Source organism: Haematobia irritans, chromosome 3 (assembly GCF_050003625.1).
Source record: "Haematobia irritans isolate KBUSLIRL chromosome 3, ASM5000362v1, whole genome shotgun sequence".
In the NCBI taxonomy this organism is placed as follows: Eukaryota; Metazoa; Arthropoda; class Insecta; order Diptera; family Muscidae; genus Haematobia; species Haematobia irritans.
This window is the reverse complement of record NC_134399.1, coordinates 48,308,907-48,336,168: the sequence shown is the minus strand read 5'-3', so window position 1 is coordinate 48,336,168 and position 27,262 is coordinate 48,308,907. Positions and strand designations below refer to the sequence as shown.

Genomic DNA, 27,262 nt, shown 5'->3' with positions numbered 1-27,262 from the left:
ACTTAATGCATGCGCTTTTGTGTTCATCAGATCCCTTGATTTCAAATTTACGCAAACCACAAGGCAACCAAAAAAAGAAAGATGTCGATAATGATATTTTACAACTTTTGTCAGAACATTGTGTACCTTGCACCTTAGATTCATGCAGTAGTTCCGAATCGAAATAAGAAACTATTATTACTATTGTAATCACTATTTTTTTTGCTTTATAATTAAATTTTTGTTATGAAAACAACTGAAATGTACACACAAAAAATTATCACCAAAATTTTTTTAATTAAACACTTAATTGAATTTGGAAACGGATTCAATTATTATGTTAATTGATTCAATTAAATATTTAATCAAATCCGAATAAAAACCAATCAAAAAAATGATTGATATTTGTTACGTTTCCAATTAAAATATTAATTGATTCAATCAATTTGTTAATCAATTCGGAAAAAATTTTCAATTACAAACGTGATTGAAATTTTTTCCGTTTCCAATTACACATGTGAAAAGAGAACAAGAAAAGAGAACAAGAGAATCGAAATAAGAAACTATTATTACTATTGTAATCACTATTTTTTTTTTGCTTTATAATTAAATTTTTGTTATGAAAACAACTGAAATGTACACACAAAAAATTATCACCAAAATTTTTTTAATTAAACACTTAATTGAATTTGGAAACGGATTCAATTATTATGTTAATTGATTCAATTAATTATTTAATCAAATCCGAATAAAAACCAATCAAAAAAATGATTGATATTTGTTACGTTTCCAATTAAAATATTAATTGATTCAATCAATTTGTTAATCAATTCGGAAATAATTTTCAATTACAAACGTGATTGAAATTTTTTCCGTTTCCAATTACACATGTGATTGATTCAATCACCTTTGTGATTGAAACTGAATAATTTTGAGCAATGGAAAGAGCGAAAAGAGAACAAGAAAATGGGTATTTATTCAACAATGTATGATGAAGAGATCAGTCTGTGGAAGTAACTCGTAACGAACGGTTGGGTTTTTGTTTTTCGCGTAAATTGAAAAACATGATTGGCGACATTCTGTCTGCTGCATTCAAAATGTGTGCATAAATATTTTGAACGCAACAACAAATCATAGCAAAGGGTTGAAATAAATAAAGTGTGCAACAACAAACGGCCACGTGGTAAAGGTTTGAAAAAAATATATGACAGAACGCATTTGAAATTACCTGTGTTTGTGTTTTGTGGTATTGTAAAAATGGAAAACAATCTACGCTTACTGAAGGTAAGGAATTGTGAAATGTGAATAGCGTTTTCCATTGAAGCCCGTTTACCTTAAAAGGACTAAAATAATATATTTTTATTCATTTCTTTTAGTGACCAATTTTATTTCGTGAAATTGACCAATCAATCCCATCATTTTATCAAATATATAATAAAAAGTGGGTACCGTATTGATCTTTTAAAATTAAATTTCTTAAAACCAAGAGCGGTATGGGTTTGTTGGAAGATTCACCTTGAAGTTGCGAAGTAGCGTTGGCATTAAATTGCATTTTTGTTTTACCTGCCTTTTTCAGTTTGAACCCAAGTAGAGAGCAGTATATCTGGTATATAAACTAATGAGCTGAATTATGTAATGGTAAAAAAGATATTTCTTTTGGATTTAAAAATATGAAAAATATCCGAAAATAATAAAAAAAGGTATTTTTCATTTATATTTTTTTCTATTTCCAAAATTTGCAAAGTATCATCAATATAATACCAAATTACATTTACATTGCTTTCCCATTATTTTTGTCTTTGATTGGTTCAAATCTTAATAGACGATTTCAATATGGGGAAATTTTGGGAAGGAATTGTTACTAAAAATAAATTGCCGAGCTTCTTAATACACCTTTTTATGCTAAAAGACTACAACTGCAAAAGGAGATCATAAATCTGGAACTAAGAATTGAACTTGATATTCTATGCAGGTAATGTTTAACAAAATTAACTTTTAATTGAACAAAATTAAATTCGAATTATTCTGTTTACTATCAGAAAAAGTAATTTAGTTTACAGGCTGCTGATTTATTGGAAATCTAGGCGCATCTACATATTAGAAGCAACATACTAACATGGTTATTATTATAAGGAAGATAATGATTTATATAATTTATTTTTTCACCCTATAGTTGTTATTGATAGTAGTTGTATTTGTAAGTTATGTTAGAACAAAACACAAATGACAAGAACCAAATTTATTTGTCTATTGCATAATTCAAAAAATAATAAAATATTAAATATGTTTTATAAGAAACACATATTTTCTTTTATTTCAAAAGAAAAAAACTAAATACGATTTTGGGGTCGCAATATATAAATTTTTTAATAGAAATTTATAGCCAATTTCAATTAATTATTTAATTGAATGAATCAAATAGTTGATTGATTTTTGTCGCGAAATTAATTAAAATTTTAATTGATTCAATTAAAACTGTGATTGAATTTTATGTTAAAAATCAATCACGTTTTTAATTGATTCAATCACACAATTAATTGATTCCGTGACAAAAGTCAATTAAATTTTTAATTGAAAATCGTGTTGGTTTTCAATAATAATGGGTGATTGATACTATCATTTTCGTGATTGAAGACATTTCAATTAAAAAAATGATTGAATCCTCGATTTTCGTGATTGAAATCAAAATTTTTTTTGTGTGTATGAAGACTGAATAAGGCCAAAAATATTATTAAAAAACAAAATAAAAAATAAATAAATAAATGTTAAAAAAATGTTTTTATTATTAAAGTTTAATATATTCTTAGCCGAAAAGAATGAGAAACATTAAATATTCAAACCTTATCATGTTTTCCTGAATGAAATAAACAATGTCTAAAAAATGAAAAAAATTGCAACTTTCACAAAAAAATATACACATAAATACATTTAAAAAAATTTTTTTTTTGTTTAACTTTGTAGCCTAATCTATTTTCAACTAAAAAAAATATTATAAAAAATAAAAACAAAAATCCCTAAGCGCTATTAATTAAACGCCGCTAGATGAGCCTTTTCGTCCACTGTGGGCCCTCCGGATGACTGAGAAATGGGCGAAAGACAATGGTCTTGGGGTAAATCCTGCAAAGACAGAATTGGTCATGTACTGCAAAGATCGCAAAACTCCCACGGTTATGCCCATTTCCTTAGGGGGTATTGAAATTCCCTTTGGTGAGTGTGCAAAATACCTTGGCGTTATTTTGTACAGGAAGCTGAACTTTAAGCTTCATATTGAAGAAAGGGCGAGAAAAGCAACTGTAGCTTTGTACTCGTGCAAAAAGGGAATAGGAAAAAAGTGGGGACTAAAACCAAAAATTGTGCATTGGCTATACAAGGCAGTGGTTAGACCTATAATGCTATATGGTGTTGTAGTCTGGTGGCCGGCACTTCAGAAACCGACTTGTTTAGATAAAGTTCAGCGTATGGCGTGTTTGTGTATTGCAGGCGCATTCAGCAAGACAGGAACAAATTCCCTTAATGTCATATTGCATCCATTGTCTTTAGAAAAAAGTTACGGTCACAGTTCGGTCCTCAAAATAATGCCAGATGTGCCTAACGTAGTGGATTACACTTTGACGAGTCCACTTTTCGACAAAAAGTTTGAGACTCTAATCTCGAACAGTGAGGCGTGGTGCACACAGACACCGGGGAATAAAGAATATATAGATTTCTACACTGATGGCTCCAAATTGGATGGACAAGTGGGTTTCGGAGTATATTCTAATGATCTGGAACTTCGAACAGCGAAAAGATTACCTAATCACTGTAGTGTTTTTCAGGCTGAAATATTAGCAATAAGAGAGATGGCGAATTGGCTGAGAAGTAATGTTCCAAAAAATGTGGGCATTACTATATACTCAGACAGTCAACCTGCAATAAAATCTTTGACTCTGTGTTCCTCAACTCGAGAACGGCCATCGACTGCCGCAAATGAGATGTCTGAGCAGTACAATATTCACCTAATATGGGTGCCTGGCCATAGGAACATACCGGGGAACTGCGAAGCGGATGAGTTGGCAAGGCTAGGGACTACCTTACATATTCCAGGGGAACTGGAATTTGTTGGTATGACCCTAGCTACCTGCAAGCTCATACTGCGTGAGAAGGCTGTTATGATGGTCAATATTCGATGGGAGAATTGCAAGGGTTGTAACGACACCAAGCAAATATGGCCCCATTTAAACTTAAACCGCACACTAGATATGCTAGTGTTCTCAAGGCGTCAGATAGCACTCCTGATATCTGCTATAACGGGTCGCTGCCTGATAGGCGAATTTGCAAAAACTATAGGTGCGAAGTATAATGACTATTGTATAAGCTGTCATGATGTGGATGAAAAGGAATCAATTAAACACCTCTTGTGTGAGTGTCCTGCTTTTTGTGTAAGGCGTAAGCGAATTTTAGGAGCATATAGCTTTAGATTACTGGCGGACCTGGAAAACGTTAACTTAAGTCGTTTGTTAATGTTTTTGGAGCAATCTGGTTGGTTCCACAAAAGTAAATAATATAGAAGGTTCAGCGGTTAAAACTAGAAATGCCCATATGTAATAGGTACTTTTAGTTAATGTGGTATCACAATGGACTGAATAGTCTAAGTGAGCCTGAATCTTAATCGGGCTGCCACTTTAACCTAATCTAACCTAGTCTATAGATATATACATCCTTACAGACTAATATATACATTATTTCTTATCTATTTAAATATAAAATAATATTTCTTTTTCATGATTCTCGATTTTCAGACAATTTTATAATACCATAATGTTGATTAAATTGTAGGCATAGTTGTAATGTAATATAATCCATTTGAATTTTGGTGCGGTTATAGAAAAATATTCATTGTCATTCCTAACTCTATGAGAAGAACGGAATTTTTTGCAAGGTCATATAGGAAGGAGACGTGGGAGCCATTTACACTAGCATGCAGTCGGGAATTGGGGGAGGTTCTTGTCTCCTTCTATTTGCCATAAGGTTTTTTTTATTACACTACTTATATATATATAGACTCCCTAAAAATATTTGATATTAAACTACTAACTGGCGGGCCAGGAAGCTTATCTACTTGTAAACACAAAATAACCCCATTGTAGATAGCCAAGTAAAAATTGATATTGAATATGTGTATAGATCTCGAGATATTTTGAGATCACGGCCTCATCACCCTCACCTGCCCTTTCCTAGTGGCGACAATTTTTTTTAGGAACCCATATCTATTTCTATTTAGCCGTTTCTATTCCATGGAGGAAAGCAAAATGTTTAATTTAGCAATTCATATTCCAATTAAAATTTTTATTATAACTCTGTGTTCATATTTTGTTTTGATAATATAAAAATGATATTCATACAAAATTACTTTCAATAACAAAACAAAAAAAAAAAAAGATTATGAAAACATTGTACTTATAAACGTATCTAAAGAAAAATTCAATGTAATCGACATCAGTGCCAAAAAAAAACTTACGAGAAGAAATAAAATTTTACTGTATAGCTACCACTGTATCAAAAAACAGCATCACACATTACTTTCCTTGACCTAGTTGTTTATTGTACGGAAAAATCAAAACCTATAATATTTGAGGAAAGTAAGCAAATAGAAAAAAAATATAAATTACCCTAGCAAAACAAATAATGCCAAAAAATTACGAACGAGACGAAATCAGTGGGATCCAAGCAAAAAGAAGAAGCACTGCTCTTCATAGTATCATCACTGCTTTGTTGTTGTCAAAGTTTACGAATAGCGTAAAACTCATGAATGAATAAAATAATGACTTAAACACAAATCATTGATACAAATTTCTTTACAAGCACTTCATAGCAATGATGATCTTTGAAGAGGAGAGAGAAGTGAGAAGCAGACAAGGAACAGAAAGAAATGATCAGAATGACTCAAAAATTTACGCATTCATTGCTTTAATCCCACTCATTTTTTTCTCTTCGTTATTTATTTTTATGAATGAATGCAATAGATCACAAAGAATTGGTTTTGGGTTTTATAGTAAAATTTACAACAAAATAAATATTAGACTCACCAACTTTGCTGCATCAGAACGAAGAGGCCTCAGCGGTCCAATGTAGTGTTGTTGCTGTAAATCTTTTAAGGTGTTATTAATAGTTATTGGCGTGCTATCATACACTGTGGCTAACTAGTTTAGGGTAACTTTCTTGGCTGGTTTTTTTTTTTCTTTTTTTTTTTAATTATTTTTTTTTTCTTTGACACTGGTTGGAACTGCTGGTCTTTCTGTTTCTTCTTAACTCTTCAAGTCTACTAATTATGTTAAATACGAGTTTCTTATTTAATTTGATCAAATCTTGAACCTAAATGCCTCTGCTTCAGAATTTGTTACCATAGAGCATCAGTGAAGGTTGGTGTCTCAATTGTTGACCGCCACCAGTTGTTATTGGTACAATTGGAATAAGATCACGTATTGGACCGGGATCTAAATATTATAAAAAAATTCGAATAATTACCGTAGTAAAATTATTAGACTTCTCTCCTCACCGTAGTTGTAAAGGGTGATTCTTTTGAGGTTAGGATTTTCATGCATTAGTATTTGACAGATCACGTGGGATTTCAGACATGGTGTCAAAGAGAAAGATGCTCAGTATGCTTTGACATTTCATCATGAATAGACTTACTAACGAGCCACAACGTCGAATTTTCAGTGAATGGGCCCTAGAAAAGTTGGCAGAAAATCCGCTTTTTTATCGACAAATTTTGTTCAGCGATGAGGCTCATTTCTGGTTGAATGGCTACATAAATAAGCAAAATTTCCGCATTTGGAGTGAAGAGCAACCAGAAGCCGTTCAAGAACTGCCCATGCATCCCGAAAAATGCACTGTTTGGTGTGGTTTGTACGCTGGTGGAATCATTGGACCGTATTTTTTCAAAGATGCTGTTGGACGCAACGTTACGGTGAATGGCGATCGCTATCGTTCGATGCTAACAAACTTTTTGTTGCCAAAAATGGAAGAACTGAACTTGGTTGACATGTGGTTTCAACAAGATGGCGCTACATGCCACACAGCTCGCGATTCTATGGCCATTTTGAGGGAAAACTTCGGAGAACAATTCATCTCAAGAAATGGACCGGTAAGTTGGCCACCAAGATCATGCGATTTGACGCCTTTAGACTATTTTTTGTGGGGCTACGTCAAGTCTAAAGTCTACAGAAATAAGCCAGCAACTATTCCAGCTTTGGAAGACAACATTTCCGAAGAAATTCGGGCTATTCCGGCCGAAATGCTCGAAAAAGTTGCCCAAAATTGGACTTTCCGAATGGACCACCTAAGACGCAGCCGCGGTCAACATTTAAATGAAATTATCTTCAAAAAGTAAATGTCATGGACCAATCTAACGTTTCAAATAAAGAACCGATGAGATTTTGCAAATTTTATGCGTTTTTTTTTTTTTAAAGTTATCAAGCTCTTAACAAATCACCCTTTACAAAAATAAAACTTGTAGTTAGGGAAGATTTATGACTGAGTCCAAATAAAGGTTTAAGAGTCTTCCACAGCAAGAAAATCCAGTGTACCACACTACGAGTCCTACTATTTTGTTGCGTTTTTGCCGAAATTTTGATTTTCAAATCATAAAATGTTTATTCAGGATTTTATTATTTCATTAAAATTCGCAGAAAAATAAAATTTAGTAGGCGAATAACTCAGGATGGCAAAAATAAAATAAAAGTTTTTACTATCTCTATTTTTTCTTTTTATGGTTTACTATTTAGTCTCAACAGCTTACGCCAAATTTCTTTCGATAAAGAGGAAGTCTCTCTCACCTCGATTAGCCAATAGATAAAGAAAATAACACCAAAATGTACGATAGTACGAAAAAGAGGTATTCAAGCACAAATGTACGATAAGATTATCAATAGGGATGCCATTGCAGAAAAAATATGTTTAGAAATCAACCTAAAGACTAGTCGAATCTTGTTTTTTTTTTCTACGATATATATACTTTCGGTGTCATTAAACTGATGATGCCTAAGATCATTTATTTGTAGGTGTATATTCTACTATCTGGCCAAGAAATATAAAAACACATTGAAATATTATTGCTTGAATAACACAAAACAAAATCCATTGTATCTGTGAAACGAGTCTTTCTATCGTTCATTACAAAACTGAATAATATTTTACGGTAAGTTTTATCTAAAGTAAAATATTAGGCAGAACAGGACGATCAATTATATGAAGATTCATAAATGATAACGACACCGACATCTCATAACCGAATATCCTTCGCGTGAAATGTACCTACCAGCTTACCCTCTAAGTCTTCCAGGATATAGTATACATTTCCCACCTTTTCCCGTACTCTGGCCTTAACAAAAAGAGGACAAAGTTTCGCATTGAATCGCTTATCTGCGATACTCTGTACGAAGTTTGTTCTCAGAACTTCTTGTCCTTTTTTAAAGGTTAGAGTTCTCGAACGCAGGTCATATCGTTTCTTACTCTGTTCGTATGACTCCTTCATATGTCTCTGCAAATCGTATCTCAATAATTGCAAGGCGTCATCTCGGAACAATTTACTGCAAGGTTCTCCCAGTAACTGTAGATTGCGTAAAAGATCATATGAGGACCCGTGGGTCACCATATCAAACCCAAATAAGACATGATATGGGGAAGTATTTATCGACTGGTGGCAAGCATTCCTTAGCGCACAACTAATATCACTTATATTTGTATCCCACTCCGTATGATCTCCTTTCAAATAAGCTCTTATTCCCGAAATGATCGACCTGTTTACGCGTTCAGACGTATTCGCCTGAGGTGAATACAACTCTGTGTATACATGCTTAATTAATAGGACGTTAATAATAGGACGTTCGTTGCCTCATCATCCTTCTGTACCAATACCGCCCCTATGCCATAATCACTGGCATCGCAGTGTACGTAGATTTTTTTTTTCAAAATTCGGATTAATGAGCACAGGGGTGGTACTCAGAAGATTCTTGATATCCTCAAAGGCGCGATCAGCGTCCTGAGTCCAAGTAAATTTTTTTCTGTTCGAAAGCATCTCAGTTATGGGATAGACAACAGTGGAGAAGTTTTCTATGAATCTCCGGTACCAACCGGCGACTCCTAGAAATCCTCTCACTTGTCTCAAATTCTTCGGCCTGGGCCAATTCCGAATTGCGGCTACTTTATCAGGGTACGTGTTACACAAAATCGACTCTTGGATACATTCAAAGTTAAGTTTGCGGTCCGGAATTGTTCCGAAATTCGAACCAACGTAGCTAAATGTTGAGAGAAATTCTCAGAAACAATAATAAGGTCATCGAGATAACCAAAAACACTCGTCTTCAAATCGGGAGGAATTATTTGGTCCATCAAGGCAAGGCGTCATCTCGGAACAATTTACTGCAAGGTTCTCCCAGTAACTGTAGATTGCGTAAAAGATCATATGAGGACCCGTGGGTCACCATATCAAACCCAAATAAGACATGATATGGGGAAGTATTTATCGACTGGTGGCAAGCATTCCTTAGCGCACAACTAATATCACTTATATTTGTATCCCACTCCGTATGATCTCCTTTCAAATAAGCTCTTATTCCCGAAATGATCGACCTGTTTACGCGTTCAGACGCATTCGCCTGAGGTGAATACAGCTCTGTGTATACATGCTTAATTCCGAGCGTGGTAAAATACGCGTTGAGATCATTGGCTCTAAACTGCGAGCCATTATCGCTAACGATAGTCTCAGGTACCCCATAGCAATGGAAAATTTGGGTTCGCAAAAACTCTTTAATATGCGCCGAGGTAAATTTCCGCAAAAGATGTAGTCAATGAAATTTACTGGCATGATCCAAAACAATCAAAATTCCGATATTTCCCTTCTTACTTCTGGGATAAGGTCCTAAAATGTCAATAAACAATCGTTGAGACGGACGGACGGATACGATTTGGTTACCCATTTCCGGTTTCATACAAAAGTTAGGAGCCTTGGTAGTTTTGCAGATATCGCAATTTCGTATGAAATCACGAATATCTCGAACCAAACCAGGCCAAAAAAACCATCGCTTTATTAGAGAAACTGTCTTCGACATGCCACCGTGAGCCGCTGTAGGAGGTTCGTGAAACCTCAAAATCAACTCACGCCGAAGATTTTTAGGAATCCACAGCATGCAACAATCCTGTTCGTTTTCCTCCACTCCATCATAATGTCGTGTTCTAATATATACAAATCTGTCAACGATTTTAATGTCGGGGTAGTTATTTTGATTCTGAGTGATTTTCTCCTTAAGCTCCATATAATCCGGATCAGTAAAGGCCGAGGAATTAAGATCTATTTCCGGTCCCAAATGAGACATCTCCTCCACATAACACCGCGACAGCGAATCGGGTACGATGTTGTCCTTTCCCCTACGATGACTTACCGTAAATTTAAAGGATTGAAGTTTTAGCACCCATCGGGCTAGCCGGCCATTCAAGTTTGGCTGACGCATGAGCCAGACCAAGCTTGAATGATCAGTGATGACTTCGAATTCTTGTAATTCAAGGTAGCATAGCTATAGCCTCCACCGCCGCAAGACATTCGCGTTCGGTGACGCTATAGTTCCTTTGTGCGCTATTGAGCTTCTTGCTCATAAAGGAAATAGGACGTTCGTTGCCTCATCATCCTTCTGTACCAATACCGCCCCTATGCCATAATCACTGGCATCGCAGTGTACGTAGAATTTTTTTCAAAATTCGGATTAATGAGCACAGGGGTGGTACTCAGAAGATTCTTGATATCCTCAAAGGCGCGATCAGCGTCCTGAGTCCAAGTAAATTTTTTTCTGTTCGAAAGCATCTCAGTTATGGGATAGACAACAGTGGAGAAGTTTTCTATGAATCTCCGGTACCAACCGGCGACTCCTAGAAATCCTCTCACTTGTCTCAAATTCTTCGGCCTGGGCCAATTCCGAATTGCGGCTACTTTATCAGGGTACGTGTTACACAAAATCGACTCTTGGATACATTCAAAGTTAAGTTTGCGGTCCGGAATTGTTCCGAAATTCGAACCAACGTAGCTAAATGTTGAGAGAAATTCTCAGAAACAATAATAAGGTCATCGAGATAACCAAAAACACTCGTCTTCAAATCGGGAGGAATTATTTGGTCCATCAACCGACACATCGTCTGTGGGGCATTGCACAGTCCGAATGGCATGACCACAAACTGATAGAGTGGTCTACCAGGGACTGTGAATGCCGTCACAGCTTTCGATTTGTCGGTGAGGCCAATTTGCCAATAAGCGTCCTTAAGATCCAATTTGGAAATTAAGTTCGCTTTTGGTAGACGCGCCAAAATACCCTCGATTGATGGCAACGGGTAAGCGTCTTTAATAGTCACAAAATTAACTTTTCTTGCATCGAGACACAATCTAACATTATATGGTTTAACAACCATGCGCATGGGCGAAGACCAGGGTGAATTCGAAAGTTCAATTACCCCCATAGACAACATTCGATCGATTTCGGCGTACATGAGTTTCTCCACGGCCGGAGACACTGGGTAGAACCTCTGCTTTATGAGTTTACTGTCGCCGATATCGATCTCGTGTTGTATCAAACTGGTTCTACCTAAACCTTGTGCCTCGAAATTAGGAAATAATGATATCACAGCGTCCAACTGTCTTTTTTTATCTTCACTTAAGGGGAAATAATACTCCTTTGTATCATCTTCGCCAACAGGCTCTAACGGTGTCCCCCTAGCACAAAACGATTCTGAAGTCCCAAGATGTACAATCGACTTATCTATAACGTCGATAGACCCCACTATGTTAGGAATCAAATTGAAGATTGTGATGAAATCTATGCCTAATATAAGACGCTGCGAGATGGACGGGATTATAAAAAAAGTTAGATCATGAATTTTCCCTTTAAAATTAACCGGTACACATAGCCAACCTATTACCGATTGAGGACTTCCGTCAGCTGTTTTTACGGTAGACTTGCATTTTGTGAAAGTAGGACAACTTCTGAAGTCCTCTTGTGCAAGATCCCCACCAATACAGGAGATTGAAGCCCCTGTGTCTAAGAGACCGAACTCGGTAAAACTCAAGAAATCCACTTTAGCGTAAAAACGTTGATCATTCGGAAAGTTGACAATTGCGGATATTAAAAGTTTGGAACAAGCCTTTTTGGCTTTATAAAATTTTCTCAAACGGACAGTGTTACGTTTGCTGCGCCTTGTAACTAATTCGGTAACGTCATCATCGTGAAAAATCTCATTGTGCCTAGATAAGTATAATTCCAACCATTTATGGTATGGGTTCCTTGGATAAATGATCCTAGCTGGGTTAGAAAGTAGTTGGGTATCCTCTCTTTTTAAAATCCTAATAGGGTCGAATTTATCGTTTATCGAATCAGAACTCTCAATTGACGTAGAAAATGGTAATTCTGATGAAAACGAAGTGTCAAGTTTGGGTAAATTGTCGAATTCGAGTAAATTGTCATATTTGGTTAAAGATTTATTTATGAATTGGTCTGAAGTTACTTCTATGTCGGATCTGTCATTGTAATTGGATTTCTGTAGTTTTTTGACTTGCGGTTTGCACACCTTTTGCAATGGGGCTTATATGTATCTTTCTGCCCACATCCGTAGCAAAATACAATCCTAGTCTCTAAACAGTCCTCCCAGGTATGACCGGGTTGATCACAATTCCAGCACAGAAAAGGACTTTGAGCTGACTGAATAGCAGCAATATCCTGTGGCGAATTGTTCTCACTATCAAATGGAATGTCTTGAGTGGAATTAATTTCAGAAATCTGTCGTTTATAATTATAATTCCGACGAACGTACTCTTCACTCAAAAATGTTTCTCGCATTTGAACGAGTCGACGTAAATGCGGAATTGAGTCAATGGGGATGTAGAGTAATTCTTGCCGTATTTCAGGCCTCAAATTTCGAGTAACTATTTCAATTAATTCCACGTCATCCATTGGTGTAGAGAGACGGTCCATTATGGACGAAATGGCCTCATAAAATGTGTCGAATAATTCTCCCACTCTCTGTTTGCGATTACGGATTTCCTCCCGGATATCTGAGGTGGACTTATAATCCTTATACTGGAATCTAATCGCATCGCAGAAGCTGTCCCAACCAACATTTCCAACCTGCTTCCGGTGTCTCCAGAACCAGTCGCGAGCCTTTCCGGAGAGCAATATATTCAAATTCTTACAAATGAGAGAGAAATCTCCATTGAAATGGTCGTTGGTCAGTAATGTCACCCGATACAAAAATTCCTCCACATTCAAGGATGTGGGAGCCCCATCAAATTTTAATCCCCAATGTTGAATAATTGAGGTTACTCTTTCAATTTGAAAACTACTACTCGACAAATTGGAATATATATTAGGAGATATATTATTCTGTGGAGTTCGCGGCTCTTGATTCCTGACATTAGGACAAAAATTAGAATTAGGATTACTACTTGATTTCTGTAGTTGAAGTGGTGGTGGAAAATTATATTGTTCAAAATTGGGATTCGGTAATGAAGCATTAATGTTCATATTCCTCAGAATTCGAGTAAGACTAGTCTCAATTATTCTGTTTAATTCCTGATAATCTAATACGACTGCCTGTGGCTGTGCATTCGTTGGCAATAAGTTCTTATCGATACCACTGTCAAATTGAGATTCGTTGGCCAAATTTCGTCTTACCCCTACAGTTTCTGTAGGCTCCGCATCCGTATTGGTCCTAGAATGATCGGGATTGGAATTCTTAAGATAACTGCGGGTATGATACTGTTTTGCCATCGCCCCCCGTGGCTTCCCTTTACCCTTCCCAGTTACAGACGGACCTGCCTTTTGCAAATCGGATAGCTGACAAGGCTGACTACAAATCGGACATACATTCGAGTTACCAAGATGTTGTTCAATGCACGCACGATGAACTACATCACCACAGCCGGCTAAACGCAAACATTCCGACTTTTCATGCATAGTCGCATTGCAAATGCCACATGTAAATGGTCTGACAGGACCAGGAGAACTAAAGCGTGGGGAAACATGAGCCCCAAGCAATTGCTCATCGGACTGTTCGGTATGTTGGCCGCGAGTTGGGTCTGTAGCCCTAACAGCACCTGACGCTCTATTATTCGGTGGTGAATGACTTAGCGACATCTTGGAATATAATTAATGCAGAACAGTAAAATTGTTTATAGTAAATGCTTAATAAATCATACGTAAAAGTTTTCCTCACATAGAATACTTGGGCTAAATAGGTATTGAATAATTTGGAGATCACAACTGGAACCAAAACTGGGCTATTGGTTAGTTTAAACAAAATTAGCAACATCAAACGTTTTCTTTGAAAAAATTTCACACACTTCCTTCTTTCATTAAATCACTGATAACTATCGGATGTCGACTAGCACCTTGCCAATACAACATAGTCCATTATAAATATCTGGTTTAATGCCAAAGGTAAGAAAACCAAATTTGCAAAAATCTGAATAAACTTGCAATAATGTTTATGGGCTCTAATATTCTGCCTATTTACATATCAAAGTATCGAACAGGGGATAAACGGTTAGAATTTTCGAACTAAGCTCCTCAAAAATCTATAATCCTGAAAATCATGTACGACTATTTTTATGTAATAGAAAAAACAATAGAACTACAAAACATTAAGGTAAAAAATTTACACTTAAAAATAATTTTGGAGCCGAAATGACCGAAAATGTTGGACATTCTGGCCCCACGTTGGGCGCCATTTATGTAATGTAATATAATCCATTTGAATTTTGGTTCGGTTATAGAAAAATATTCATTGTTATTCCTAACTCTATGAGAAGAATGGAATTTTTTGCAAGGTCATATAGGAAGGAGACGTGGGAGCCATTTACACGCTAGCATGCAGTCGGGAATTGGGGGAGGTTCTTGTCTCCTGTATATATATATATATATATATATATATATATATATATATATATATATATATATATATATATATATATATATATATATATATATATATATATATATATATATATATATATATATATATATATATATATATATATATATATATATATATATATATATATATATATATATATATATATATATATATATATATATATATATATATATATATATATATATATATATATATATATATATATATATATATATATATATATATATATATATATATATATATATATATATACATATATACATAGACTCCCTAAAAATATTTGATATTAAACTACTAACTGACGGGCCAGGAAGCTTATCTACTTGTAAACACAAAAAAACCCCATTGTACATAGCCAAGTAAAAATTGATATTGAAAATGTGTATAGATAGTTTGGGTGATCTCGAGATATTTTGAGATCACGGTCTCATCACCCTCACCTGTCTTTTCCTAGTGGCGACAATTTTTTTTTTAGGAACCCATATCTATTTCTATTTAGCCGTTTCTATTCCATGGAGGAAAACAAAATGTTTAATTTAGCAATTAATATTCCAATTAAAATTTTTATTACAACTCTGTGTTCATTTTTTGTTTTGATAATATAAAAATGATATTCATACAAAATTACTTTCAATAACAAAACAAAAAAAAAGATTATGAAAACATTATACTTATAAACGTATCTAAAGAAAAATTCAATGTAATCGACATCAGTGCCAAAAAAAAACTTACGAGAAGAAATAAAATTTTACTGTATAGCTACCACTGTATCAAAAAACAGCATCACACATTACTTTCCTTGACCTAGTTGTTTATTGTACGGAAAAATCAAAACCTATAATATTTGAGGAAAGTAAGCAAATAGAAAAAAAAATATAAATTACCCTAGCAAAACAAATAATGCCAAAAAATTACGAACGAGACGAAATCAATGGAATCCAAGCAAGAAGAAGAATCACTGCTCTTCATAGGATCATCACTGCTTTGTTGTTGTCAAAGTTTACGAATAGCGTAAAACTCATGTATGAATAAAATAATGACTTAAACACAAATCATTGATACAAATTTCTTTACAAGCACTTCATAGCAATGATGATCTTTGAAGAGGAGAGAGAAGTGAGAAGCAGACAAGGAACAGAAAGAAATGATCAGAATGACTCAAAAATTTACGCATTCATTGCTTTAATCCCACTCATTTTTTTCTCTCTTCGTTATTTATTTTTATGAATGAATGCAAAGATCACAAAGAATTGGTTTTGGGTTTTATAGTAAAATTTACAACAAAATAAATATTAGACTCACCAACTTTGCTGCATCAGAACGAAGAGGCCTCAGCGGTCCAATGTAGTGTTGTTGCTGTAAATCTTTTAAGGTGTTATTAATTATTTGCGTGCATTCATATCATACACTGTGGCTAACTAGTTTAGGGTAACTTCTTGGCTGTTTTTTTTTTTTTCTTTTTTTTTTTAATTATTTTTTTTTCTTTGACACTGGTTGGAACTGCTGGTCTTTCTGTTTCTTCTTAACACTTCAAGTCTACTAATTATGTTAAATACGAGTTTCTTATTTAATTTGATCAAATCTTGAACCTAAATGCCTCTGCTTCAGAATTTGTTACCATAGAGCATCAGTGAAGGTTGGTGTCTCAATTGTTGACCGCCACCAGTTGTTATTGGTACAATTGGAATAAGATCACGTTCCTGGTACTTCCATGAAGGGGGACTCCACAGGTTTCTATATTCAGGTTGATGCCTTGGGGACAAAAATTGTCCTAATTATGAATCAATTTGCCCCAATATGTCCCGAGACCCTTTTTTCTCCTTACGCGTTGAAGACTAGTGGAAACTCAATACAAGACAATATTCAGGGCCCAGATATTGAGCCCTGGATAGTCTAGTCACGTGGTATTGGACCGGGATCTAAATATTATAAAAAAATTCCAATAATTACCGTAGTAAAATTATTAGATTTCTCTCCTCACCGTAGTTGTACAAAAATAAAACTTGTAGTTAGGGAAGATTTATGACTGAGTCCGAATAAAGGTTTAAGAGTCTTCCACAACAAGAAAATCCAGTGTACCACACTACGAGTCCTACTATTTTGTTGCGTTTTTGCCGAAATTTTGATTTTCAAATCATAAAATGTTTATTCAGGATTTTATTATTTCATTAAAATTCGCAGAAAAATAAAATTTAGTAGGCGAATAACTCAGGATGGCAAAAATAAAATAAAATTTTTTACTATCTCTATTTTTTCTTTTTATGGTTTACTATTTAGTCTCAACAGCTTACGCCAAATTTCTTTCGATAAAGAGGAAGTCTCTCTCACCTCGATTAGCCAATAGATAAAGAAAATAACACCAAAATGTACGATAGTACGAAAAAGAGGTATTCAAGCACAAATGTACGATAAGATTATCAATAGGGATGCCATTGCAGAAAAAATATGTTTAGAAATCAACCTAAAGACTAGTCGAATCTTGTTTTTTTTTCTACGATATATATACTTTCGGTGTCATTAAACTGATGATGCCTAAGATCATTTATTTGTAGGTGTATATTCTACTATCTGGCCAAGAAATATAAAAACACATTGAAATATTATTGCTTGAATAACACAAAACAAAATCCATTGTATCTGTGAAACGAGTCTTTCTATCGTTCATTACATAGTCGACGAAAAGGATCATTATTAGCATAATTGGCTCCATAGTAATAAATACGCAAGTTCAAAATTCCTACCCGGTCTGATCGGAACGTTGATCAGAATTCTACTAAGGAGAAATTCTGATTAAATTTTTCCTTGAATAATATTAATCATAAAAGTTACATTTAACATAGTCCTCCTAGTTGGCAATGAGGGCAATCTTATAGTATTTAGTCTATGTTCGTATGACGGACGTGAGCTATGGTTCCACCCACGTCCATCTTAAGATGGACATGCAATCGATTTAGTGATCCGAAACATCGAGCGAAAACATGATAGAAGTACTATAATGTTGCATTCAAGTCGGTGATTAAGGATACACCCATTGGAGAGATATTCTGCAAACAAGAACGAGAAGATCTTGCCGCTATTTCAATGACATTAAATATTGTACGTCAAAACAGTAGAAGTCCATATTCTTTTAAATCGAATATAATCAAACTCATTTGTTAGATGTATAATGGTTTTGTAAACTAATATTACTTACATATAATGATGTTCATCAACGACTTTCCATCCTTTTATTTGTGACAATCGGAAATCATTTATGTAAACTTCAAGCGGAAATTCCGGCATCCAAACAATAAATCTGGCTATACCCATATATGTTCCATATTTGACAATTATTGAAGCATTTGAAGATCCCCGAATTTCTGAACCATCAACGTACACAGAACTGCATGACGATGACACCTGAAATATAAAATTTTTGTTTATTTATTTATTCAGGTAGTAAAAAATAATAATAAGTTTGTCATCTTTTTATAAAATACTACTATATTTTTATACTATATTACCACAGAACGAATGCATGTTCATAACTTTTGAACGGGTTATGATTTAATTCATGTTTTTCTTATTCCAAATCAAAAATATGAAGTATTTACATTTTATATAATTTTTCTGACTAGAATCTTAAAAACTATTTTTTTAAACTCAAACAAAAATGAGGTAGGCCATTTTTTCCACGAATCTTTCGTGTCCGCAGGTGCTCTATCAGATTAAGATCCAGGCTTTGGGAGGATGCGGCAGAATAGTATAGACGTTACAGAGTAACCATTACCTGACGACATGCACCATGAGGCAAATCTTGATTGTAATTGCAATTTTTCAACAGTTATAGGGATATATTCCTTTAATATATCTAAATAAACCAATTTTGTCATATTACCCTCTATGAAACAAAATGAACCGACTCCATTCGCTGCCATTGCACCCCAAATCATGACATGACCGCCACAATGCTTTACAGTTCCAACTACATTGCACGAGTGCTGTGCCCTTTCTTCTCCAGACAAAACTTCGACCGTCTGAGCCAAATTAATTAAATTTTGATTCGTCAGTAAAAAAAAACGCTTCTCCAAAACGCATTCGGTTTGTCAATGTATTCTTTGGCATATGCCAAACTTTTGAACACATTGATTCTTAAAAGAAGAATTTTTTCTGGGTGCGTACGCCCTGTAGTTATTTTTTGAAGAAAATTTCTAATGGTTTGTGGGTTTACATCAACAATGTATGTTTCTCTGAGTGATTTGGAGATATCAATAGCCGGAATTTTTGGATTCTCATTTACGAGACGTAATTTTTTTTCTCTTGGTCAGATTAAAGCTAATTTGGAGACCCTCCCAGCTCTATTTTTTTAATATGTTATATACTGTTGACTTAGGCTTGTTCAAAATATCCGCAATTTCACGTATACTTTTGCCTTCCGACAGGTATTTCACCAACAACTTTTTTAAACCACTAGAAGTCTGCTTACCCATCTTGTCGATCACACTTCTCAACAGAACTGCCAAAAAACACGATATGAAACAATATTTCCATGTACCGTTTTAAAATAAATAACGGTACTCAGTAGTATTCCTTGTAATAAGGTGCAACTTGGAAAATTAACAATTTTAAACGTTTGTTGAAAATATCATATAAAAAGTAAAAAATTATCAAATTTCGTTTTCAAGCCTAAAAATACGGTTTTAGTACTAACATTTATTGCTTTACATCGATAAAATTGGATGGAAGTTAGAAGGCTGTTCAAAACATTTGCAAACCACGTTCCCTATTGAAAATAAACCGTAATTATAATGAAAATAAAAATATTAAAACCAAACTTTTAATGGAATGTGGTTGCTTATTATGTCAATTTTAAAAATACAAGGGAATTGGAAACTAAAAACAAAGACTTTTTGATAATTTATAAAATTATTTAAAAATAAGAGTTTTCACTTGTTCAAAATATTTACAACTAATATTAAATGTCCCATATATTTAAAAATAATTAAAGTTTTAACAATAAATGTTAATAGTTGATACTATAGCTATGCAGTTCGATTACTTTTGCGCAACTTCTTGCCATTGGTTATGATTAAATGGTCAATGATATCCTATGGTTCAGGTTCAAATAGATATCGTAAGCCTTTTGCAAAAAAATTAATACCAATTTTTCGTTTTACAACTTGCCAAAGGTTATTTTATGCATTTTTACATTAGGCGACTGAACAGGCCATCAAGCATCCGCAATTTTTCATCGGAAATCCATTGTTTTATGTTTACCTTACACTTCTGATGGAGGTAATGAACGCGCTGAATAATCCATGCAGACTGCATTTCCCAGAATGATTATGGCTATATCACATGGGACAAAATGTTTTTGTAGACTTCTGGCTGTATAATACCCTCGACTCTATAAATCGGGCCAATAACTTGTCTAGAGAAAGACCCCGAGACCGTAATATTGCCCGCACCATGATTGACGGAACTTTTTGTATGTCTTGGATTAAGGCATTCCTTCCTAAATTTTTACCATCCGATCCATACAAGTTATACTTTGAGTCGTATGAAAATATAAAACATTCCCACTGCTCCTCAGACCATTTAAGGTATTTTTGTGAAAATTGAAGGCACGAAAATACGTGGTTTTGTATAATCGCACTGCGACTTCTAAAGCTCTACATCTGATCGCTATGGTTGATATATCCATTTTAATTTAATTGTCGACTTCTTTAGATGATATTTGAGTGAATTGTTCCATAGTTCATTTGATTACATGATCTTCTTCTGGCGTAGTGGCTTTCTTCTACCTCAGTGCATAGTTTTGGGGCATCCTCTGTTTTTAACTCGAGACGCAGTTGATTTGTGGACAATGTGTTCTTCCGAAATTCATTTTTGTGATACCCCAGCTTTAAAATCATCGATATTTTATTTTATAATATGTGGATTATACTTATTGCCGGTCATTTTTTCGAATTATTCAGTTTATGACCAAATTAGGCAATAAACTTAACGATATTCTTGCAGCACGCTTTAAGTTTAATCTATCCTCTCATAGGTTCTTATAACTATCCCAGGCAAAAATTAAGTCCTTAAAGAAGAAAACAATTCGAATCATAAGATTCTTTCGGGAAATATCAACATTTTATAATAGCCCATTAATTTACCCAATAAGAATTTGGAAATGCCACTCCATAACGATTATTTTTTAAGTGTAAGCTAAACAATAAAATTATTATTACTATGGGAGATATACACAGATTAAATTCATGCTAGGGCTAGTTGCAAATGTTTTGAACAGGACTGTATATATGTTAAGAAATGTTTTACTATTTTCAACAAACTTTTAAAATTGTTAATTTTCCAAGTCAAACAAAAAGACCCTAAATTGCGGACACGCAAATTGTGTCGATTGCACAAAATTATTAATAAAATATTGTCTAAAGAGCTGATGGCCAATGCTACTTTTCTTTTTTTATAATACATTTACTGTATGATTAAAATAAACAATAAATAAGTAAATAATATTGTCTAAAGTGTTTTTGCTCTTTTAAAAGTTAAAAAATTTGCTAAAATTGAGTTTTGTTGCGACTTCAAAATGAAAAGAGAACCAAAAAAAAATTGCAACTTGCAAATGGAACGTGTATGGTACTAATCTCTGGTTTCTCGAAAAAAGGAAGAACAAGCACAATTAACATCATCCTAAAATTTTATTGTTTTTGGTTGTTAGTGTCATCCAACGGTATGTTGTTTTGATCTTCGCTCGCATTGACAAACATCGTAGGGTCGCTGCGATGTTTGTTGCTATTTTATTTTGATGTTCACTTGCATTGAAAATTATAACTCGGTTTACTGTGTGTATTGTTGCTACAAACAAACGGTATATTGTTTTGATCATTTTCAAATGTCATAAACAACTACGAGGGTCGGTGTGGGAGTTCAGGAAAATGAGGCCTTTTTAAAAGTTTCAATTCATTATGTATTAACAATTCAAATATAAAAAAAAATCAAAGGAAAAAACAAACAAAATATAAAGAAAGGAATTCCTTTTACAGTGCCGTTTGGAGTGAGCTATAAAAAGGAAGTCCCTTGTCATTGAGCTAACCAAAAAATCGGGTAGCACTCTGTGTTAAGAGAAAAGTAGACCAATTTGGTATCACAGTGGATTGAATACTCTAAGTGAACCTGAAATATCGGGCTGCCACTTTACCCAACCTAGGCGGTGATTCCTCTCGAATTCTTTGTACTATACACACAAAAAATTACCACGAACATTTTTTCAATTAAACATTTTGTTACGTTTCCAAGTAAAATATTAATTAATTCAATAAATTTGTTAATCAATTCGGAAATAATTTTCAATTACAAACGTGATTGGGTTTTTTGTTTTTCGCGTAAATTGAAAAACATGATTGGCGTCATTCTGTCTGCTGCATTCAAAATGTGTGCATGAATATTTTGAACGCAACAACAAATCATTGCAAAGGGTTCGAATAAATAAAGTGTGCAACTACAAATGGCCACGTTGTAAACGTTTGAAAAAATATATGACAGAGCGGATTAAAAATTACCTATGTTTGTGTTTTGTGGTATTGTAAAAATGGAAAACAATCTACGTTTATTGAAGGTAAGACATTGCGAAATGTGAATACCGTTTTTCATTGAAGCCTGTTTACATTAAACCAAATAAAATAATATATTTTTTATTCATTTGTTTTAGTGAACAATTTTATTTCGTGAAATTGGTCAATCAATCAACTCCATCATTTTATCAAATATATAAGAATATATTTATCTTTTATTTATCTTTTAAAATTATAATTTTTTTCACTCCTAGTTTTCTTAAAACCAAGAGCGGTATGGGTTTGCTGGTATGGGTCTTGAAGTTGCGAAGTAGCGTTGGCATTAGATTGAATTTTTGTTTTACCTGCCTTTTTCAGTTTGAACCCAAGTAGAGAGCGGTATATCTGATATATAAACTAATGAGCTGAATTATGTAATGGTAAAAAAGTTATTTCTTCTGAATTTTAAAATATGAAAAATATCCGAATATAATAAAAATATGTATTTTCCATTTATATTTTTTTCTATTTCCAGAATTTGCAAAGTATCATTATTTTTGTCTTTGTTTGGTTCAAGTTTTAGTAGACGATTTCAATGTGTGGAAATTTTGGAAAGGAATTGTTACTAAATTTAATTACCGAGCTCCTTAATACACCTTTTTATGCTAAAAGACTACAACTGCAAAAGAAGATTATAAATCTGCAACCTGGAACTAAGAATGGAACTTGATATTCTATGCAGGTAATGTTTAGCAAAATTAACTTTTAATGGAACAAAATTAAATTCGAATTATTATGTTTACTTTCAGAAAAACTAATCTAGCTTACAGGCTGCTGATTTATTGGGAATCTTGGCGCATTTACATATTAGAAGGAACATGCTGACATGGTTATTATGATAAGGAAGATAATGATTTATATAGTCTATTTTTTCACCCTATAGTTGTTATTGATAGTAATTGTATGTGTTATGTTATGTTATGTTAGAACAAAACACAAATGACAAGAACCAAATTTATTTGTCTATTGCATAATTCAAAAAATAATAAAATATTAAATATGTTTTATAAGAAACACATATTTTCTTTTATTTCAAATAAAACTAAATACGATTTTGGTGGCGCAATAATTAAATTTTTTGATTGAAATTTATAGCCAATTTCAATTAATTATTTATATATATATATATATATATATATATATACATATATATATATATATATATATATATATATATATATATATATATATATATATATATATATATATATATATATATATATATATATATATATATATATATATATATATATATATATATATATATATATATATATATATATATATATATATATATATATATATATATATAATATAATAGCAGGATTAAAAACTCACTGATTTATCCTTACTGGAGATTAATATGATACCATCAGATTTCAAAGGAGGAATAGATGGATATTTGGAAAGGGGTTTATCTACCATTTTCACTGTTGCTTTCTTCTTATTCCAAAAGTATTTTCTGTAAACACTAATTATAGATAGAACCGTTCTTGAGACTTCCATCATTTTATGATGATCGCCGCGGTTTCTTGACTTTGTCCACTGTCTCATATAACTTCAAAGAGATTTCTAGACAATTTAATATAAATCTCCTTGTAAAGCTTCCTGTACAGAAGGTTTCCTATTTGGAAAATCAATATTTGTATCAATCTGGGAAGTTGTTAACTCTTCAACATTGCACAGTGGTTGGTGCTAGATGGAGCTAGCGGCCAAAAATACTTCCAGTATAGGTATCATCGTGAAACTTCGGTCACGGCTTTACAATTATGTAAGGACTATTTAATGATAAAATGGGATTGATTGATGATGTTTTAGTATAGGCCCCCATATAGACCGATCTCCCGATTTTACTTCTTGGGCTTCTACACGATCACAAAAAATCGCTTCTGTAACATATACTCCCAAACATATTTTGCTTCAAGCATATACATTTTTGGGTATTGCCCAAACATTTATATGTTTGATCTCTTCCAATATATAATATATTTGAAAGCATATTAGTCTAAACAATATATGTTTGGGTACTCTAAGTTCCAAACATTTTGTATTTTTGCATCCAAATTCAATAATGTTGTCTTCCAAAAAACAATATGTTATTATGTGAACATATAATATGTTTGGAATCATTTTGCACCCAAAACTATTATATGCTTAAAAAAAATTCTCCCAAACAATATTGTGCTCAAAATTTTATTTATTTATTTATATATTTACAATCATAACGAATTATGAAAATAAACAGGTAATATAGGTGCTAACAACATAGGTTTTCGACCTGAATGCTCAAAATTTTGTTTCTGCCCAATTGTATATTCCCCCACATCTTTCTCACGTCCACGAGATTTTTTAGTTCTTAGCACCTTTTTCTGTAATACAAACATTGTAGAAGAAATTATTCAATTGTATGATTTTTTTTTATTTTAATTTTACCTTTTGCCGGACGGGGATTCGAACAGCGGACCACACAGTTTGTAAGGATCAAAGAAGTAGCTGATCAATTGCCCAAGGAAAAATAAAATGTTAATTTTGTAATAACAAGTAACAACCACCAACTTAATTCAATATCGCTCCCTGTTAAATAGCGCTCCAAGCTACTAAACACATATATGTTTATAGGCTATTTCTAAATTAATATATTTTTGCATCCAAGCATATTATATTTACAAACATTTTATGTCCCAAACATAATATGTTCTAACATATTAACATATATGTCCCAAACATGTTATGCTAGTTTATGAACATTATATGCTTGCACTCAAAAATATTGTGTCTAAAAATTTGTGTTCCAAACATATAATGTTTATAGCCAAACATATGAAAAACAGCCTTTTTCATCCGTGCATATAGACCGATATCCCGATTTTACTTCTTGGGCTTCTAGAAACCGTATTTTCTATCCGATTTGCCTTAAACTTGAAATACAGAGGTATTTTAGGACCACAAATAGGGGTAAAGAAAATGATGGTTATAGGTTCGTGTGTTGGTATAGCCCCTATATATACCGATCATCCGATTTTGGCTTCTAGAAAACGTACTTTCTATTCGATTTGCATAAATTTAAAATCTAGAATTATTTTAAGATCACAAATAGATGTAACGGAAATGAGGTGAATCAGCTCATGTGTTGGTATAGCCCACGTATGGACCGATCTCACGATTTTACTCCATGGGCAGTAGTTTTTATCCGATTTTCATGAAGTTATAAAACAAGATTGTTTTGAAATTTCGCCATATTTTCATCGATATATTTTGAACCACTTAACTTATCATAGATCTTATTATACACGTTTTTTCGACATCTCAATACCTTGCATTCAAGTACAAACAACGATATAATCGGACATTTCTAGCTCGATGTATAATTTGTTTAGCGAAAAGACAGAAAAACTAAAAATAACGGGGTATCTCAAAAACTGTTTCATAACAATTTTTTTAACCTTCAAATTCAGCAGATCAAAATACATAAGAAAAGTCATCAAATGTACATTTTCAGTGTAAACTAGGGGGCAAAAGAAAGCAGCTAATTTTTATCCATTTGGAATCTTGAAATATTAACTAATAAACCACAAAAAAAAAAACAATTGGAGACTTCAGGGGGGAACACAACTAAAACTCAACATAAAATTGACATATAAGAACGAACGAACACGAAACAATTATGATGTATGCTTTTTGAACCAGTTGTCAAATGTGTGATGGGTTGCCTTACTGAGAATTAATCTGTTTCAACTTTTACTATCGTTACGACCAAAAGTTATTAATAGGGCAACAGAGGAAACTCAAATCCAGCCATCGAACATTATCCAACTCCCACGCATTGGTAAGACTATGTCTGTAATTTGCGGTTCGAACATCAAGCCTAGAGTAGTACAGTGGGAACACGCTGAAGTAGAAGTGCCGAGGACTCGAGCCCGGGACCGTACTCTATTTTTTTCTTTTTTTGATTTTTTTTATTACTTTTCCTTTCGTATACATTTCTGAGTGCTTATATATAGATTTTTTTGTCTTTGTCAAGCTAGTACTAAAACGGGATCTCCCTAACCTTGCAAATTAAATTCGGAGTTGAGTGTAGCTTTAGCCGCAGTTTTTTTAATATTCTTTCTACTTTTGGCAGTTGAACGGTGAGACACGCATTTAAGAGGAAAGAGAAAAAACTATTAATAGCCGACAGCCGTCTGAAAGAAAGAATTCCATTAATTGATCCATTTGGATCCGTGACAGCTACACTTTTATTTGAATTCAATAAAGTGCTGTGACATTTTAAAATTCATAGGACAAATAAAAAAGAGAGTAATCTTTGGGACATTGCTACCCATTAAAGACCCATAAAAAGAAAGAATTCCCGGTTGATCCAACATACATAGAGACTAATTTCAATAAATTAACATTAAAGACCTATTCAAGGAGCTTGGGGCTCCAAAACGACAAAAGGCACTGGCCTTTGTGGAATCATACCATTTATCAAGACTATTTCATCGTATTGTCATCCTATTCATTCGAAGCAGATTCTATTGAGCTATTTGTGGAATAGTGGTCGTGTCTCTAAATTTAAGTCTCAAGAAGTCCCATCTGGTAGCAGGCAAAGCAAATGTCTACCATAGATTAGAATTATTTTACCACCATCATTAACCAGCGACGGAAAACGTAATTCCTACCTGGAAACAAACTATTTTCTGGAAATAACTATTTTATATATTTTTTGGACTAATGAAACAAATTAAATGCAAAGG

General features: G+C 33.5%; 1 protein-coding gene across 12 annotated transcripts in view; it reads right to left on the bottom strand.

Annotated features, from left to right (window-relative positions):
• The window catches only part of dtn (transmembrane protein 132C dtn), a 604,515-nt gene that overhangs the window by 282,777 nt on the left and 294,476 nt on the right, over window positions 1-27,262 (bottom strand). For all 12 annotated transcript variants that reach the window (XR_012720543.1, XR_012720541.1, XR_012720542.1 and 9 more), the window contains one exon: window positions 18,125-18,330. Coding sequence is in view for 9 of the 12 variants with exons in the window: in XM_075300564.1 (XP_075156679.1) it covers window positions 18,125-18,330 (206 nt within the window). In the remaining 3 variants the exon portion in view is untranslated. The remainder of the gene's footprint in view (window positions 1-18,124; window positions 18,331-27,262) is intronic.